This window comes from Perognathus longimembris, chromosome 13, assembly GCF_023159225.1.
Source record: "Perognathus longimembris pacificus isolate PPM17 chromosome 13, ASM2315922v1, whole genome shotgun sequence".
NCBI classification, from domain to species: Eukaryota; Metazoa; Chordata; class Mammalia; order Rodentia; family Heteromyidae; genus Perognathus; species Perognathus longimembris.
In genome coordinates, this window is record NC_063173.1 from 23,612,936 (window position 1) to 23,630,594 (window position 17,659).

The 17,659-nt window shown below is 43.3% G+C and overlaps 1 protein-coding gene and 1 pseudogene across 1 annotated transcript; one reads left to right on the plus strand and one right to left on the minus strand.

Moving 5' to 3' along the window:
• Positions 1-3,255: 3,255 nt before the first annotated feature.
• Ncr3lg1 (natural killer cell cytotoxicity receptor 3 ligand 1) lies at positions 3,256-11,152 on the plus strand. The gene is made up of 3 exons (XM_048361287.1): positions 3,256-3,592; positions 5,522-5,869; positions 10,755-11,152. The coding sequence occupies exons 1-3, from the start codon at positions 3,256-3,258 to the stop codon at positions 11,150-11,152; spliced, it is 1,083 nt and encodes a 360-aa protein (XP_048217244.1).
• Positions 11,153-11,951: 799 nt separating this feature from the next.
• On the minus strand, positions 11,952-12,566 carry LOC125361669 (annotated as a pseudogene).
• Between the last annotated feature and the right edge of the window lie 5,093 nt (positions 12,567-17,659).

A 17,659-nucleotide genomic window follows, 5' to 3' on the forward strand; every position in this document is an offset into this window, starting at 1 on the left:
TAAAGTCAGCATTTTAATGGCCTTTTATGAGCATTAATTTGGGGGTAATTTTGAAAGTTGTTCAATTTAAATGTTGAATTAAAAACCTTTTGTAAACACGTGGCTGAAAATGTGTTAATTTTGAATTTTAGAAAAATAAGTCTAATCATCAAGATTATACTTAATTCTTCTTGGTTTATTTAGATCTTAGATTATTTTTAAAATTACAAGTAAACAATTGGATTTTAGTGTGATATGGAACTAGAAAGACAGAAACTTTAGTGTGTGTGTGTGTGTGTGTGTGTGTGTGTGTGTGTGTGTGTGTGTTCTGGGGCTTGAATCCTGGGCCTGGGCATTGTCCCTAAGCTTTTGTGCTTAAGGCTGGCTCTCTACCTCTTGAGCCACAGCTCCACTTCCAGATTTTTTGGTGCTTAATTGGAGATAAGCGTTTCCGAGACTTTCCTGCTCTGACTGGATCCTCAGATCTCAGCCTCCTGAGTAGCTAGGATTACAGGCATGAGTCATTGGTGCCCAGCTTTAATGTAATTAACCTTTAAATTCATTGTATGAATATGTCTTGGAAATTCTAGTCTTAGTTTTATGTTATTTTTGAATTACATTAAAATCAGATAATGAAATAAAATTCTAATTTTCTGAGAAAAAAGACAGATTTGACACTACTGAAAGATGCAATTTATGAAGTGGTGTTATAGCTTAGTTATAGTTATACTATATATGTAACATAATACAGTTATAATGCTGTAGTCATAGGGCCTTAGAAATCACTGACCAGTCCTGGAAGAGCTAGAGCACTTACAGCTGAGCACTAACCACTGACACACCTGGGTACACATTTAATTAGACCTCACAGCTAATCTCTTTTGTCCTATAAAACTAAGCACTCCTAAAATTCAAAGGAAGTAAGTAAAGAGGAAAGAAATGAAAGGAAATAAAAAAGGAAAGGAAACAAAAACAAGAAAAGGAAAGTGGAAGGGAGAGGAAAAGAGGAGAAAAGAACTGAAAAGGAGAAAGAAAGGGGGGGGGAGCAAGGAGAAAAGAAAGGGGAGGAGCAAGAAGAAACAGTAAGAGTTAGGAAAGGGAGGTGAGAGATGAGGGAAAGAAAAGGAAAAGGGGAAAGGAAAGGAAATTTGGGACCTGCTGCTAAGTCACAATACTTTTTCAACGTTAGAGAATGCACACTGGGAAGGAAACCTGATCAATGTTAGGAAAGTTCTGGAGACATAATCACTTGAAAGGATTTATAGCTATACACACACACACACACACACACACTGTTTGTGTAATACACAGGAAACATTTCCACTTAAGAAGATACACTGGCAGAAGCCATGATGATGGTCCAATGGATGGGATGTGAGGATTCTGGCTCTGTCATTCTGATTCTCGCCACCTTCCCCCCCACCCTTGTAAAAAAAAAAAAAAAAGTCTAACAGTTCTGATTGTGATTTTTTTGAACTTTTTGATTTTTAAATACCAGAGTTTAAAAAAAAATCTTGCAAAATTAGAGCAAAGGACTCACATATGTTCTACCCTTAGCTCTCCCAAATACTGATATCTTGCTGTATTACCCGTGGTAAGATTGCTAAAATCAAGAAATAACAATTATACCATTCTACGAACTACTCAGCAAATTTTGCCAATTAACTTGCCACTGGGCTAACATCTAACCTGAGATCAAACCGTCCCAGGGACTTCTCTCAGTCTATAGAAGACAAAGTGTTTGCCTATTGCCCAACACTTGACAGTACCAGAAAAAGAATACCAGAAAAAGAATGTATGAATGCAATCATTAAGCAAGTCAGTTCTGACCTAATCTGATAGCCTGGTCTCACCTTGACAGTTCCTTTACACTGAGTCATCTTTCTGTCCAGCACCATACTTGGATACATCACAGGCTAATGATGTGAAGAAAAAAATGAAATAGTGAAACAGAACCAGTGACAGTGACAGAGAGGATGCATGGTCCTGGGGTATTATGCCCACTTTGCAATGCCACACATTTATAATAGCTCTGGATGATGCTGTTAAATTGATTTGCAAATTCATCTGGAGGTGGTAAATCTGAAAATCACTGAATGAACTGAATTTTAGGGTTTGCTTCAAAGGGTTATAGATTGTATGTGGGCTAGTAAAGGGATGGGAAATTAAGGATCATAGCTGCTTAGCTAAAGATTTCTGGAGATTTATTTGGGTGTTTGGCTTAAGATTTTTTTTAGATTTATTTATCTTATTTAAGGTTTTTTCAAATCACATATGGCTTCTTTGACCCTATCAAATAACTTCATCCACACAATGGAGTAACCAAGAGCTCCTCTTAGAACAAAAGCCAGCAGCCGCCCCCTCATCCCCCTCCCCAGGAAAGGAGAGGCTGGAGGTACTCCTGAGAGAAGAGGGCTGGAACAGGGCACAGTAGTTAGGGTTCCCTCCCTTCTTAGCAGGTGGGAACCTGACTCTGGCTTTCCCAAGATACCCCGAGGCTAAAATGCAGATAGCTTCCTCTCTAAGTTGTGGCTGTATTAGTGTTAAGATTGTATAGATTGTAAGATAGTTGTATTAAAATTTTATTTATGTGTGTAACTTCCCCATGGCCGAGGAAAAGCTGTCACGGCAGAGGCATAGGACAGACCTGGGCAGTGAGGAATCCCTGGCGTCGTTCCAGCCTCCAGGGCTCCCTGCCAGCCTCTCGGCGAGCGTCTCCGCTGCCCACTAACCACGCCCCGCTCTTATGGTGTGAGGAGTGAGCGAGTGAGTCTACTGGTCAAGACTGGTCCCCAGAAGTTCTCGCCTCGGAGGAAGCTCGGGCACCGATCGCAAGAAGAAGGAAGAAGACACACACACATCGGCTTCTCAGAGGATCTCAGGCCCGGGAAGTCTGAATACCCCAGTAGGAAATACTTCCTCTTTGACCGGGCACTTTCTGCCATCGGGCCAAACGCCCCCAGAGGCATAAGAAACTTTTGGGATGTGGCGAGTCGAACTGCAGGGATCGGCGCCCATGGCCCGTGCGCTGTGGAGAGGGGTTCAGGGGCTGCTTCTGTGGCACAAGCTGGTCACCACAAGTAAGAAGGCAAGGGGCGGGGGGGGGGGGGGAGGGCTGACTGTGCCCCTGCTGGCTTCTTCCGATGTCTTGGGGGTTTCAGCCTCCTTGTCCCGCGGTATCCTGCGGATTACGGCTTTGTGAAATCACTGGGTGCCTGAGAGGGTCCCACAGGCTTGCTTCTCGTGGGCCTCCCGGGTAAGTTTGTGTGGCCCAGCATGATGTTAAAAAACAAAACCCAGCTTCCAGTCGTGGCCGCTGCCGCCCCTGCGGCTCCTGGGAGGCCGGAGCGGAGCTGGATGCGGGAGCGAGGGGAGTGGAGCCAGGAGCCAGCAGCCAGCAGCGCGCGCCCTGGCCGCCTGGGGAGCCCGAGCCGCCCCGGGCGCTGCCAACTCCGTCGCCGCGTACGCACCTGCCGCGTACGCACCTGCCGCGTACGCACCCGCGGGACCGGGACCCAGCTGAGAGCCCGTGTGAGAGCCATGTCCTCGTCGGCCCGCAGCGGCCACCAGCCCAGCCATGACAGGAAACATGCAGTTGGGAATATGATGCTTAGTACTCTAGTAGCATTACTCTGTGACACTCTTGTTGTCTGCTTCCCCTCTTTCCTCTGGGAGGAATTTCCTGTATCTTTGGTATTCTAGTTCATCTTCCCATTTCTTTTCTTATGACATTTGTGCATGTACCCTTAAGCTCCCCTTTCTTACCATCTTGGGGAGTCTCTGCACTTGCCCTTTAATCAAAAGACTTGTGTTCAGCATTTCTTGGAATTGTCAGCTATATAACTCAGGAGCTTCCCTGTTACTTACTTTTCTCTGTCAGGACCTCCTCACTGTTGGGTGCAGTTCTTTCTGGAGGCCATCTCTGCAGGACATACTTTGGTTTCCACAAATCATCACTGTGAAGATGATTGCAAACCAACTGCCAGCAGATGACTTCTTTGTACAATGCCTCATGGGACTGTTTTCAGAGCAGGGACTTGTCTTTGCATGTTTAGAAGGAACCTCAGGTGAAGCTCTAAATGAAAAATGTAGCCTGACTTTTTCTTGGAGAAAGAGTACCCATAGGTAACCATCTGAGTGAGACAGTTCTTTAAATCCTAGTGTGCTTTCTATACTCCTGGGAATAATCAGCCTCCAGGAGAAATGGCCTCCCTTCAGATTGGAGGGAGGGGCTGGGAATATGGCCTAGTGGTAAAGTGCTGGGTTCGATTCCTCAGCACCACATATACAGAAAAAGCCAGAAGTGGCGCTCAAGTGGCAGAGTGCTAGCCTTGCACAAAAAGAAGCCAGGGACAGTGCTCAGGCCCTGAGTCCACACCCCAGGACTGGCAACAAAAACAAAACAAATAAACAAACAGATTGGAGAGAGGAGACATACACGTGGTTCTTTGGTGTGGCTTGATGAGTTCCAAGCTCATGCTTCACCTCTAGATAATGAGCTCTCAGGGCGAGTTTTATCCTAATGCCTGCATAAATTATATGTTGCTCAGAAAATTGCCTATAAACCTGGGAACTTAAGCACTGTCCCTGTGCTTCTGTGCTCAAAGGTTGCACTTTATCACTTGAGCTACAGCTCCATTTCTGGATTTTTTGGATGCTTAATTGGAAATAAACATCTCATGGACTTTCTTGCCTGCCTGGCTTTAGATTATAGGCATGAGCCACTGATGGCCAGTTTCATAGGACATCTTAAAAACCTGTCGTGTATTGGTGGGGTGTTGTCTCTCAGGAGGCTGAGCTCTGAAAGTTGAGTTTCAAAGCCAGCCCTTGCAGGAAAGTCCAACTAAGCACCCAAAAGCTGGAAATGGAGCTGTGGCTCAAGTGGTTGAGAGCTAGCCTTGTGCAAAGAAGCTCATGGACAGCACCCATGCTCTGAATTCAAGACCCAGGACAGGCACATGTACAAAACAAAACAAAAACAAACACGTCGTACATGGATTGAAAACTTAGCATTTTTAAGATATTACCCAAAGTGATCTTCAGGTTCAGTGCAATTCTTATCAGAATGCCAGCTGACCTCTTTATAGAAAGCCACAGGTGGTTCTAAAATGTACATGGAGCTGGGTGCCAGTGGCTGATGCCTGTAATCCTAGCCACTCAGGAGGCTGAGATGTGAGGGTCACTGTTCAAAGCCATTTCAAGCAGGTAAATCTGTGAGACTCTTATCTCCAATTATCCACCAGAAAACCAGAAGTGGAGCTGTGGCTCAAAGTGATAGAATGCTAGACTTGAGCTGAAGAGCTCAGGGTCAGCACCCAGGCCCAGAGTTCAAGTCCTACGACAAAAAAAAAGTACGTGGAACAACATGGAACCTGTCACAGCCAAAACAATCTTGAAAAAGAAGAGAAAAAGAGAGCTTATAGGGATTAACATGAAGGCCTCTGTATTAAGCCTTCCCTTGCCCACTCCCAAGAAATGTTTATTATTTGGTAGTGTTTGAGAGAAGCAAGGGTCTCATAACCAATTTATTTTATTGCTTCAGGTCTTCTGGAAGTGGAGATGGCAGGCAAGACACAGATAGTATCTCTGAATGACGATACCATCATATCTTGCAAAATCCCAGGTTCCCCACATCTGGACATCAATATTATGGGTATCACCTGGTTTTGGAAGAATCAGATGTCTGAACCAGAGAGCAAGGTGTTTGAGTTTTTTGGAGATCATCAAGCATCATTCAGACCTGGGGCCATGGTATCTCTAAGAAGGCTGGAGAGGGGTGATGCCTCCCTACAGCTGTCTGAGGTCCAGTTGAGGGACGCAGGAGAATACCGATGTATGGTGACAGTCACTCCTCAGAAGGCAGAAGGCAGGATCTTGGTAAAAGTTGTGGGTAGGTACCTGAGGGCAATGCCCTGTAGTTCCCATGGTGCTGGAGCTGGGCGTGGAGCTGCAGATGGGCCAAGTTACAGCACAGGCTTTAGGGTAGCAGTCTAGGAGTCAGACAGATGTGGGTTTCAGTCCTGGGCTTCAATAAACAGTTGGATAACCTTGAACAAGTTCTCAGTGACTAAACATCAGTGTCCTTTTCATTTACCAAAAGCAATCTGTACCTAAGAGGAAAGTGTCTATGAAAAATGCTGGTGAAAAGCTTAGCATCATGCTCAGTCTATTGCAGGTGTTGAGGAAATAATAGCCATAGTGGTTAAATAACTGTCCTGTTGTATGGACACTGGGTCTTCCATGAAGAAGTAAAAGTAGCTGGCAAAGGAAAAAGGTACTTGGAATTGGCTTTACAGATCGGAATTCTATTCCAGCTTTGCTATTTCCACACTGAATTACTGGGCCTACTGTTTAATATCTTTGGACCAGAACTTTCTCACTAAGTGGCTCTTCTATGGTAGGTAGGTTCTCATGGTAGGCTTATAACAGCTCTCAAATACATTTTGGGGGAACACAGGTCTTACTACCTAGTCCAGGATGACCTCAAACTCATGATCCTCCTGGCTCAGCTTCCTAAGTGTTGGGATTACAGGTGTGTTCACCATATCCCATTCCAAGCATCTCTTTTTATTGAGTTCTTCTTTATTATATTATAAAGTAGGGATGTACTTGGAAAATATATATTATTTTCCAGGGATGCCATAATAGGAAACTGCTGACTGATTGGCTTAAATAATATGTCTATTTTCTCACAATCCTGAAGACTAAAAGTCTGAGACCAAAGTGTCAGCATGGTATCTTCTGAAGCTTCTCTCCTTTGGCTGTCAGCTTCCTGGTTGTTCTCTTGGTCTTTTCTCTCTGAAGGTATCTCTATCCTACTTTCTTTATTTGCATAAGTCCACTAGTTATAATAAATTAGGTTCCACCCCAATGGCCTCATTTTAAAACTGAATTATTCCTTTACAGATGCTATTTCCAAAAAAACTCACCTTGAGAGATAATAGGAACTTTGGAAAGGGACACAGGAATTCTAGGCAGACACAGTCCAGCCATAAATCCATATATAAGACTTTGAATGTTTTGTACATGTTAATTTTGGCAGTGCAGCGGGTAATTACAGCTCACTTATTCTACACTGAAATTACAATGGGTTAGCAGACTATGTTGCAACTCTCACTTTACTCCAACTCCTGAGTACCATTTCCTCTATCATTAATAGCTTGTATGAATATGGTATTTATATTGATAAATTACTACCAAGTCCTATAATTTATTTTCTTAATTTTTACACACATGCATACACACACACACACACACACACACACACACACACACACAGTTCTGTTCTGGGATTCCATCTGGATTATCACTTTACTTTTAATTGTCATGTCTCCCTAGATTCTTCTTGGCTGTGATAAATTTCTCATGTTTTCCTTGTTTTGATGTCCTTGACAGCTTTGAGTAGTATTGGTTCAGTATGTTGCAGGATGCCATTCTATTTGGATTTTCTTGCTGTTTTTCTTATTAGACTAGGGTTTTGTTTTTTGGAGGATGATCACAGAGATAAAATATTGTTTTGTTTTGTTTTTGTCACACCACATGACATAACTGGTTGCCTTTTTGAAACATTTGGGTCTTTTTTTTTTTTTTTTTTTTTTTGCCAGTCCTAGGCCTTGGACTCAGAGACTGAGCACTGGGCTTCTTTTTGCTCAAGGCTAGCACTCTGCCACTTGAGCCACAGTGCCACTTCTGGCCATTTTCTGTATATGTGGTACTGGGGAATCGAACCCAGGGCTTTATGTATACGAGGTGAGCACTTTACCACTAGGCCATATTCCCAGCCCAAAATTTGGGCCTCCTCCTCCTCCTCCTCCTCCTCCTCCTCCTCCTCCTCCTCCTCCTCCTCCTCCTCCTCCTCCTCCTCCTCCTCCTCCTCCTCCCCCTCCCCCTCCTCTCCCTCCTCCTCCTCCTCCTCCCTCATAGCTCATAGCTTATAGCTTCCAAGTCCACATTGCCCTGAAGGGGAACCCAATGACTCATCTGCCATCTCCCAAGTCCACATTGCCCTAAAGGGGAACCCAATGACTCATCTGCCATCTCTGCATTGGTCAAGTTCTGCTTTCAGGTGTGATGATGTATGAAGATACACTTCCTCCTGTAACACTTTCTCCTCTGATTCCAGCTCTGGCTTTGGCTGTGTTGCCTGCCACTGGTTCATCTTCAACATGATATGATCTTGATATTACCCTCAAGTGCCTGAGGGTCATTTATTTTTAATGTAATTAAAGTTTTTGAGGCCTAGATTCTACATATGAGAAATGACATGTAATAGTTGTCTTTCCTAGTCTATCTCACTTTACTTAGCCTGATGATTTTCAGTTATATTCATTTTTGTAGAAATGACATAATTTCATTCTTATTTATGGCTAAGGAATATGCCATTGTATATGTATATTATAGTGTGTGTATATACCCATATATATTCCATTGTATATATTTTCCACTGTATACATACATATATGTATGAGTTTATATACCTATGCACATACCTCACATTTCTTTATCCATTCACCTGTTGGTAGATGCCTAGGCTGTTGTCATTAGTGCTGCTATAAACATAGGTGTGCAAGTGTCTATATGCCTTTAGATAAATGCACAAAAGTGGCAGTGGAGGATAATATATTCTATTTTTAGTTTTTTAAATTATTTTTTATCTTTATAGTCCTGTGGCTTGAACACAGGGCCTGGGCATTGTCTTTGAGATCTTTTACTCAGGACTAATTCTCTACCACTTTGAGCCACAGCTCAATTGGAGATAAGAGCCTCACAGACATTGTATTTCATGCCCAAGCTGGCTTGGAACCACAATTCTCAGATTTCAGCCTCCTGAGTAGCTAGGATTATAGGTGTGAGCCACCAGTGCCTGATTCTGATTTTTTAATTTTTGAACCTCCTTGCTGATTTCTTTAGTGGCTCTAAGAAGTTCTTAATTCAAAGAAAATTTCAACGTACCAAGTTTTACTTTCATAGTTCATGCTTTGGCATCGTTTTCAATTCTTTTTCTATTTTTCTCTTTTTGTTTCTTCCTCTTTCTTTTTTCTTTCTCTTTTTCTCTCATTTTTTCTTCCTTTTTAGTATGGCTGGGATCAAACCTAGGGCTTCTTGCATGCAAGACAAAGTCTACCACTAAGCTACCTCCCAGCTCTGGCATTATATTTTAAAGCACATCACCAAGTTCACAGCCACCTAGATTTGTTTTCTTTTTTTTTGGCCAGTCCTGGAGCTTGGACTCAGGGCCTGAGCACTGTCCCTGGCTTCTTTTTTTTTTGGCCAGTCCTGGGGCTTGGACTATGGGCCTGAGCACTGTCCCTGGCTTCGTTTTGCTCAAGGCTAGCACTCTGCCACTTGAGCCACAGTGCCACTTCTGGCCATTTTCTGTATATGTGGTGCTGGGGAATCGAACCCAGGGCCTCATGTATATGAGGCAGGCACTCTTGCCACTAGGCCATATCCCCAGCCCCCCTGGCTTCTTTTTGCTCAAGGCTAGCACTCTGCCACTTGTGCCACAGCGCCACTTCTGGCCATTTTCTGTATATGTGGTGCTGGGGAATCGAACCCAGGGCCTCATGTATATGAGGCAGGCACTCTTGCCACTAGGCCATATCCCCAGCCCCCCTAGATTTGTTTTCTATGTTACCTTCCAGATGTTTTATTATTTCATTGAGGTCTGTGATTCATGTTGAGTTAATTTTTATGCAATATATTGTCTCAGTCTAAATTCTTTGTGCATTTACTTCATATGGATGGATGTCCAATTATTCTAGCACCATTTGTTTTTTTGTAAGACTTTTTTTCTCTATTGAATTACCTTTACTCCTTTGTCAAAGATTAGTGGACTGTATTTCTGTGCCTGTTTCTGGGCTTCTTGTTCTGTTCCATTGATCTCTTTGTCTATTCTTGAGCCAGTATCACAGTTTATATTTAAGTCTACTTCCTGGGAGATGTTGTTTCCACTTTAGAGTATATCCAGAACTACTCGATCCTATGTAAACACATGGCTCTCCCCACCTGCAGTAAAAGTTGGTGATGTAACTTTCATCTAAATGGGTCAGATCCAGTTAGAAGTATTTAGAACCAGTATCCCAAGGCTTTCTTCAGATCCTGAAGAATCTGTGTCTAACACAAAATAGCTTAAATAACTTTTTTTTTTTTTTTGCTTGTTTTGGTTTTTGCCAGTCCTGGGGCTTGAACTCAAGGCCTGAGAACTGTCCCTGGCTTCTTTTTGCTCAAGGCTAGCACTCTACCACTTGAGCCACAGCCACATATGTGGTGCTGAGGAATCGAACCCAGGGCTTCATGTACACAAGGCAAGCACTCTACCACTAGGCCATATTCCCAGCCCTTAAGAAACTTTACTGTGAAAAGCTTTGGAAAATTATTGGAAAAGTGAGGTGATATCATGCCAGCATCTTACTGACACTGGCACTAACATACTCAGAATATTTAGCCCAAGTAGAACCCCATTCAGGCATCTTGGTGATAATGAGCTAATCCCTATCAGCCCTCAAAGAGTTCCCAGTCTGGTCTGGAATTGATGGATCTCCAGCCTGATGCTGGGCATGGTTGCAGCATTATCTATGTCTCAGTCTCCATCTTAAAAAAAAAAAAAAGCAGATATCTGATGTTTTGTGTCTTGCTTTGCCATAATAACAGTAATGCAGAGGGGTACAGGTATCACAGAAGTCAGTGAGGGTAAGGTTGAGGGGAAAAGGGTGTGGGGTGTGTGAGCAGGGGTTGGTCCTGATCCTAATTATGTACCTTCTCTTCCATGACAGCTTTCCCAAACATTATATTGTTTGTAGAGCAACACACAGTGCAAAATAATGAAGAAAACTATTTTGTATGTAGGGCAAATGGGTTCTATCCCCCAAATATTAATATAACATGGGAGAAAAGGATCCCAGAGGTTCTCCAGTTTCAAGAGATCACTAAGGACATCACCACACATCCCCTTCTCAAGAATGAAGATGGTACATTTAACCGTACCAGCAGCTTGAAAATAAAGTCCTCTGGGGAAGACTCTGGGACCGTCTACCAGTGTGTGGTATGGCACACATCCTTGCACACCCCCCAAAGGTACAACATCACACTGAATGTGACAGGTAAGTGTCTTATTGCACATTTCCCCCATGTTTCACCTTCAAGGTATGTAACTTACAACTTTGGATCCTAGGAAGTCTGGGGTCTTTGCTAGGGGCCGGTGTGTGTGTGTGTGTGTGTGTGTGTGTGTGTGTGTGTGTGTGTGTGTGTGTGTGTGTGTAACCCCAAAATAGAAAATGTGGCCTGGAAGAAACACTGTTGAGTTCTGACTCAGCTCACTCCCCAGAGTCTGAAGCCCAAGCTGGGTCACTATGTCGAGGCAGAGGGTCTGGAAAGTAGAGAAAGTGATAGTAGTGGTCAGGTAGAAACAGGGCTATTTGTCAGCTCATAGTTGCTTCAGGGTTCTGGATGCTCCATGTGGTTGGGACTGGAGAGCTTGCCAATTGCTAGAGGATTAGGGACAGGATCTTGCTCATGTCTCCTGAGGATAGTTTGTCAAGGGCCAGGGGAGTCCTATCAGTACCTCTTCTAATCAGGCTTCAGGTCTGCCATAAATGATTGGCTGGCACAGTTCAAAGCAGCAATCCTATTTGATGGTCCTGCTGAGAGATGATGCAATGGGCTTTCTGTAACTGCACTGGATTCTTAGGATAATGCAACTCACTGTGGAATGCCTCTAGGTGGTGGGGTGGAGTTTGTTGAGTTCATGTCCTGGTACCTTGGTCCCAGCTCTGGTCTTTGGGGGAAATGATCTAGTTGATCAAATGCATCTTCTTCTTCTTCTTCTTTTTTTTTTTTTAACTAAGCAAACAATTTTACTAACCTTTGTTTCAACCTTCATTCCCAGGCTTTATCAGCTTCATTAGCTGCAAAGAATGAATTATGTATCAGCAAAAACTGAAAAGAGTTGCAGTGTCCAAGGAGCTTGGGCTTAAAAATATTAAGAGATCTAGATTTTATCAGGTCATAAACAAAAGAATTTTAAAAAGCAGTCATAATATAGAATAGCAGCTCCTGTAACTTCAAATTCTATCTTCTTCAGAAGTTGACTCAATTCAGTTTGCCTCATTCTTAGAAGCCTCATCAAAATTCTCCACAAGATCTGGAACTTCATCATCATCATCCTCTCCAGTAGCAAGTGGTACTTTTCCATCCACAGATTGTTTGGGCAGAGCTTCAGTCAGTCTCCTTAGACTAGTCAGACTATCTGCATCAAGCTAGTTCAAGATGCTGGGAAGCATTTCTGTCAGCTTCTTTGTCTCAGCATGGCCTGTAATGGTGAAAGTATTTGCTGCCAAAGATGCCTGAACTTCAGGGTTGTTAAAGTGGATCATGTTCCTTGGCTTGTAAACATATTTACCTCCTCAATACTCTTAACTTCTTTAAGGAAAACTGAAGTTTTTTTTGTCATCTGAACCACCTTCTTTCTATAAACAGTTCCTTTCCCACTAATGTGCACTTGTGCCTGCAGTTTGGTAAGGTTTTTTTTGGTTCATAATAGTTTCTTTCATCTTGTTGGAGTGGAAATGGGGCCGCACAGGGGACTAGAATTGTTACTCAGGGGGTCTTGAACAGACCAGCTGACCAAATGCATCTTCTTGAGCAGGTAAGAAAGGTTGGCAGAGTTTATTGAGTAAACAAGCAAGCAGATACACAATTGACAGGCAGGCAAGTAGACAAGCTTTCTGGGTGCTCAAAGGGAGAGACCTCCATCTTTGCTTTGAGACAAGTTTGTAGCTCAGCATGGCCTGAGAGTCATGATTTTTCAGCCTCTTCCTTCTGGGATTATAGATGTGTGTGGTCCTGCACTGTATATATATATATATAATTTATATATAATATAATAATATATAGTAATATAATAATATTATATATTATTACATAATTATATTACATTTATAATATGTTTATATTTATAAATATATTTATATATTTATATTATAATTATAATATTATATAATTATATATAATAATATATAATAAATATAATAATATTATATATATATATATTTGAGCCACAGCACCACTTCTGGCCATTTTCTATATATGTGGTGCTGGGGAGTCGAACACAGGGCTTCATGTATACGAGGCAAGCACTCTTGCCACTAGGCGGTATTTCCAGCCCCCCTGTACTGTATTTGTAACATGTGCTAAATACTCTGACATGTGACAGGATACTCCAATGTATGTAGTAGGGATGGCAATGTAGAGACATGTGGCAGAGGCACCTGGCACAAACCAGTGGATGCTAGCAGTATTTGTGTGGGCGCTTTGGCCCTTGCTGATTTTTTTCTTAATATTCTTCTATTTCTCTCCAGAATCTGTGAAGGCATACTCCTGGAACTACAAAGTATTGATCCCTACTTTTCTCTGTATTAGCTGTGTATTTTTATGCATTTTTCTGTTGGGAAAGATAAGAAGCTTTGAAACAAAGCATATCCCTTTGTCTTGAACTTGCCTCCAAGAATTCATGATTATAGTCTACAGATGGTATGGGACAGGTCTGAGGATTGATGTTAGGGGGTGTTGTAGTGTGGTGTGTGTTTTTCCTGTGTTATATTGAGGAAGAACTTCTTCATTTTATTGTCATGTGCTGCTTTGTGACTCTGGGAGATGTCTTGTAAATCTCCCTCTGTCTGTCCACTTGACACAAAAGTCACTGTGAATTGAGTCTCTCTTTACTAGAATAGGCCAATGCTTTGTACTATGTGTGGGCTGCATTACTGTTCTCATAGATTAAAAAAAAACACAGTGGAGAAAGGGAGGAGTTTCCTACCTTAATTGCTTTTCTTTTTTCTGGTCCTGGGGCTTGAAATCTGGGCACTATCTGAACTTTTGTGGGCAAGGCTAGTGCTCTACCACTTGAGCCACAGCTCCATTTCTAGCTTTATATGGTTAATTAGAGATTAGAGTCCCACAGACTTTTCTGCCAATACTGGCTTTGAACCCCGATCCTCAGATCTCAGCCTCCTGAGTAGCTAGGATTACAAGCATGAGCCACTGGTGCCTGGCTTTTAATGTGATTTAAAAAAATTTTAATGACTGCTTTCCTACATGAATATGCTTCAAGTGTCTTCTCTGTATTTTCCTTTAGGAAGCTCTCTGATACATTTTGAATTGATTTTTGTACAAAGTAACTGTCTTCCACTTCTGACTCCCATCTGCAGGCTGCTTCCAAGAAGATCTATAGTGATATGAGAGAGACTGAATAATTCTATGGAAGAGTGGTAAGGGGGACATGGCGCATTCATTTGTGGCTTCTTCAGGATGGACTGTGGTGGTTCTTGTATGGAGACACAATAGAAGCCACATAGTATCTCACAGAATGAGTAACTGGATGACTTTTCCTAAGGACTCAAACAACCTGCTTAAGAGCACACTGTTTAAGCTGCCTTCCTTGGGGCAGATACTTTCAAGAATAGAGAAACAGGAATTGAAGAAAAAGGAGTCAAAATATCCAGCAGATCCAGCCGCCCTGGTTCCCAGCAGCAGCCTGGTGACACCCAGCTGCCTCCTCTGTGCAAACCTGCCACAAATGAAAGTCTGTGGCACACACATACAATTCCTGAGGAATCTCTCATTTGCCACAAGCATCATTTCTAAGCCTGAGTAAAGGCGCTCTGGGAAGCCCCTCCCCCACGTGACTGCTGGTTCTGCATGTGACCTGAGCTTGGGGGGTGTGCAGAGGCATCTGGGGCCACCTGGAGCTCTCCTCTACTGCTGGAGGGTACTGGGGAAGCTGCCATACTCCAGTCAGAAGGCAGAGACCTAGGAACATTTCAAAGAAAACAACAAAAACACAAATAAGGGGGTGGTGGATGAAGTGCCAGACTTTGAAGTCAGGCCCCACTTTACCACACGAACCCCACTTTACCACGCGAACCTGAGATAAGCAGGCCCTGTGAGCAAACCCAGGACAAGCTTATTAGGGCCTAGTCGGTCTAGAACTCTAACCTCTGGGAATGCTTAACTCTGACTGCCCCCAGAATGCCTCGAGCCCTGAGCCAATCAGATTTGTACCTGTGTCCTAATCTTGCTTGCTTGAACACCTGATTGTTGTAACTTTGTTTTTTGCCTTTATAAGCCCTGTGTAATCACAGCTCGGGGCTCCCTCCTAACCTCCACTGTGTTGGTGGGTAGGACGAGGCCCGAGTTGCAGCTTGCTTGAATAAAGCCTTGCCTTGCTTTTGCATTTCGGAATGTCTGAGTCTTGGTGGTCTTCTTGGTGGTGGTCTTGCGACTTGGCACAACAGCGGAGGGGAAGTGGAAGAAAGATGAGGGACTGGGTAACAAGTTTGACAAGAAATGTTATATCACTCTTGTACTCACTTTCAACATGCCATGTGAAACCGTAGTTTCTATTGTTAATGATCCTCTTCTATCCCCTTCCTGTTGTTGTACCTGCACTATCACTGTATCTCATCTGAGTACTCTGGATATGGTATATACTGGCATTAGAACTAGGGAAATGAAAGGGAATACCAAAATTGAGAGACAAAGGGTAAAAAGACAAATGACTTCAAAAGCAATACTTGCAAAACCATTTGGTGTAAACCAAATGAACAACTCATGGGGGAGAGAGAAAGGGAGAGGGGGCAGGGGGAATGAGGGAGGAGGTAACAACCAGTACAAGAAATGTTCCCGGGGCTGGGGATATAGCCTAGTGGCAAGAGTGCCTGCCTCGGATACACGAGGCCCTAGGTTCGATCCCAGCACCACATATACAGAAAACGGCCAGAAGCGGCGCTGTGGCTCAAGTGGCAGAGTGCTAGCCTTGAGCGGGAAGAAGCCAGGGACAGTGCTCAGGCCCTGAGTCCAAGGCCCACGACTGGCCCAAAAAAAAAAAAAAAAAAAAAAAAAAAAGAAATGTTCCCAAGGCCTAACGTATGAAACTGTAACCTCTCTGTACATCACGTTGACAATAAATATGAAAAAGAAAAAGAAATGTACTCACTTCCTTACATATGTAACTGTAACCCCTGTGTATAGCATCTTGACAATAAAATTAAAAAAATATTCAGCAGATTGTATTACATTTTCTCCTATTTGGGTTACTCTACCCTTCCCCAATGTGATTATGAATATAAAAACAAAAACCAGAATTAGCCAAATGAAGTAAAGACAGGACTACCTAAAGTCTGGTTTGTTTCAGCTGGGGTGCTGATGGAGGAATTTGGAATATGTTTGTGTTGCAAATGAGATTGAGTCGTGACAGGTAGGTTATGGGACTACATCAAAGGATTAACTTGAATGTTGGAGTTGAAGAAAACTGCTAGGTGGTGCCTGTCCTGTTGTCCTGTTGCTCCTCCCAGTAGAGGGCTAAGGTTGTTGTGGAGATGCACTTTGTATTTTATGCTTTACTTAGTTGAATCAAGGTCAAGGAAAAGGAAGGATGGGGCGTTCATATCATAGGATCTAGATTGACTGGTATAGCTGGTTTCCCCTTATTACTCCAGAGCTGGCCTGCCCAGAACAGAACTAGAATGGGCAAATGGATTACAATAGAACTAGGATACCTGAGAATATTGAATGACTTTGACAAATGGACCTGCTTGAGAGGGCGTTGGTAAACTGGATTCTAGTACAACCAAATCTACTTCCTGTTTTGACATCTAGTCCCATTATTCTTCCTTTCTCCCAGCTTCTTTCAAGCTAGATTAAATCTAGTTCTTCAGACAATATGACCCTGATGTGGAGAATTTGTCTTTTGTTCCCCAAAGTCATGTACATAATACCTAAAGTATCGATACCTGAACCTGGGAGACCAGAGAGGCTTGTCACTCCAGGGACAGCAACCCTTAGGTATATTCTACCCGAGTAAAGATGTTAGAGAAGCGCTGAGGTGAAGGGAAGAGCTAGAAGGATGCACTCTGTGGGGAGAGGGTGGGTCTATAGAATCAGATGAGTCATCTCCAGCAGAATGAGCACAGATAGGTGTTGTGGTGAGACTGGCTGAAGACACCAAATCCACAGATGTCAGGCCTGGATGAGTTTCCAGTGTGGCTAGTGGGCTGGTTTTTCCAAACTAGCAAACAGTTCCAGAACAAGAAGAGAGTAGGCTGGCTTCTTTCACGTGTGGAACACAGGGCTACTATCTAGGATATGGCACACCACTGATGTGAGTTGGCAGTGGTGGCAGGTGTGCTCTGTAAGGCTGCATTGCCACTCACTGGATGGGGGCAGAGCAGCCTGGAAGGCAGAGGAGATCCCAGTCCTACCAGGAGAGGATGCAGCGTTCACGATGCACATGGGGCAGGGAAAGTGTCAGTGAGGTCCCTCTGATTGCGTGGGTGATTTGGACATAATCTAGGCTGTCACTTAGCACAGTTGAGCCTGCAGTCAGTTTTGAGGATGGAATGTCAGGGAAGGTTTTGGCTTTTTGTTCCCTCCCTCTCTCCCTCCCTCCCTCCCTCCCTCCCCCTATCATGAGGCTTGAATTCAGGGCCTGGGTGCTATCCTTCAGCTTTTGTGCTCAAGGCTAGTACTCTACCACTTGGAGCCACAGCTCCACTTCTGGTTTTTGGTGGATAATTGGAGATAAGAACCTTTCCTGGCTGGGTTGGCTTCAAACCGTGATCTTTAGATCATAGCCTCCTGAGTAGCTAGGATTACAGGCATAAGCCACTGTTGCCTGGCAATG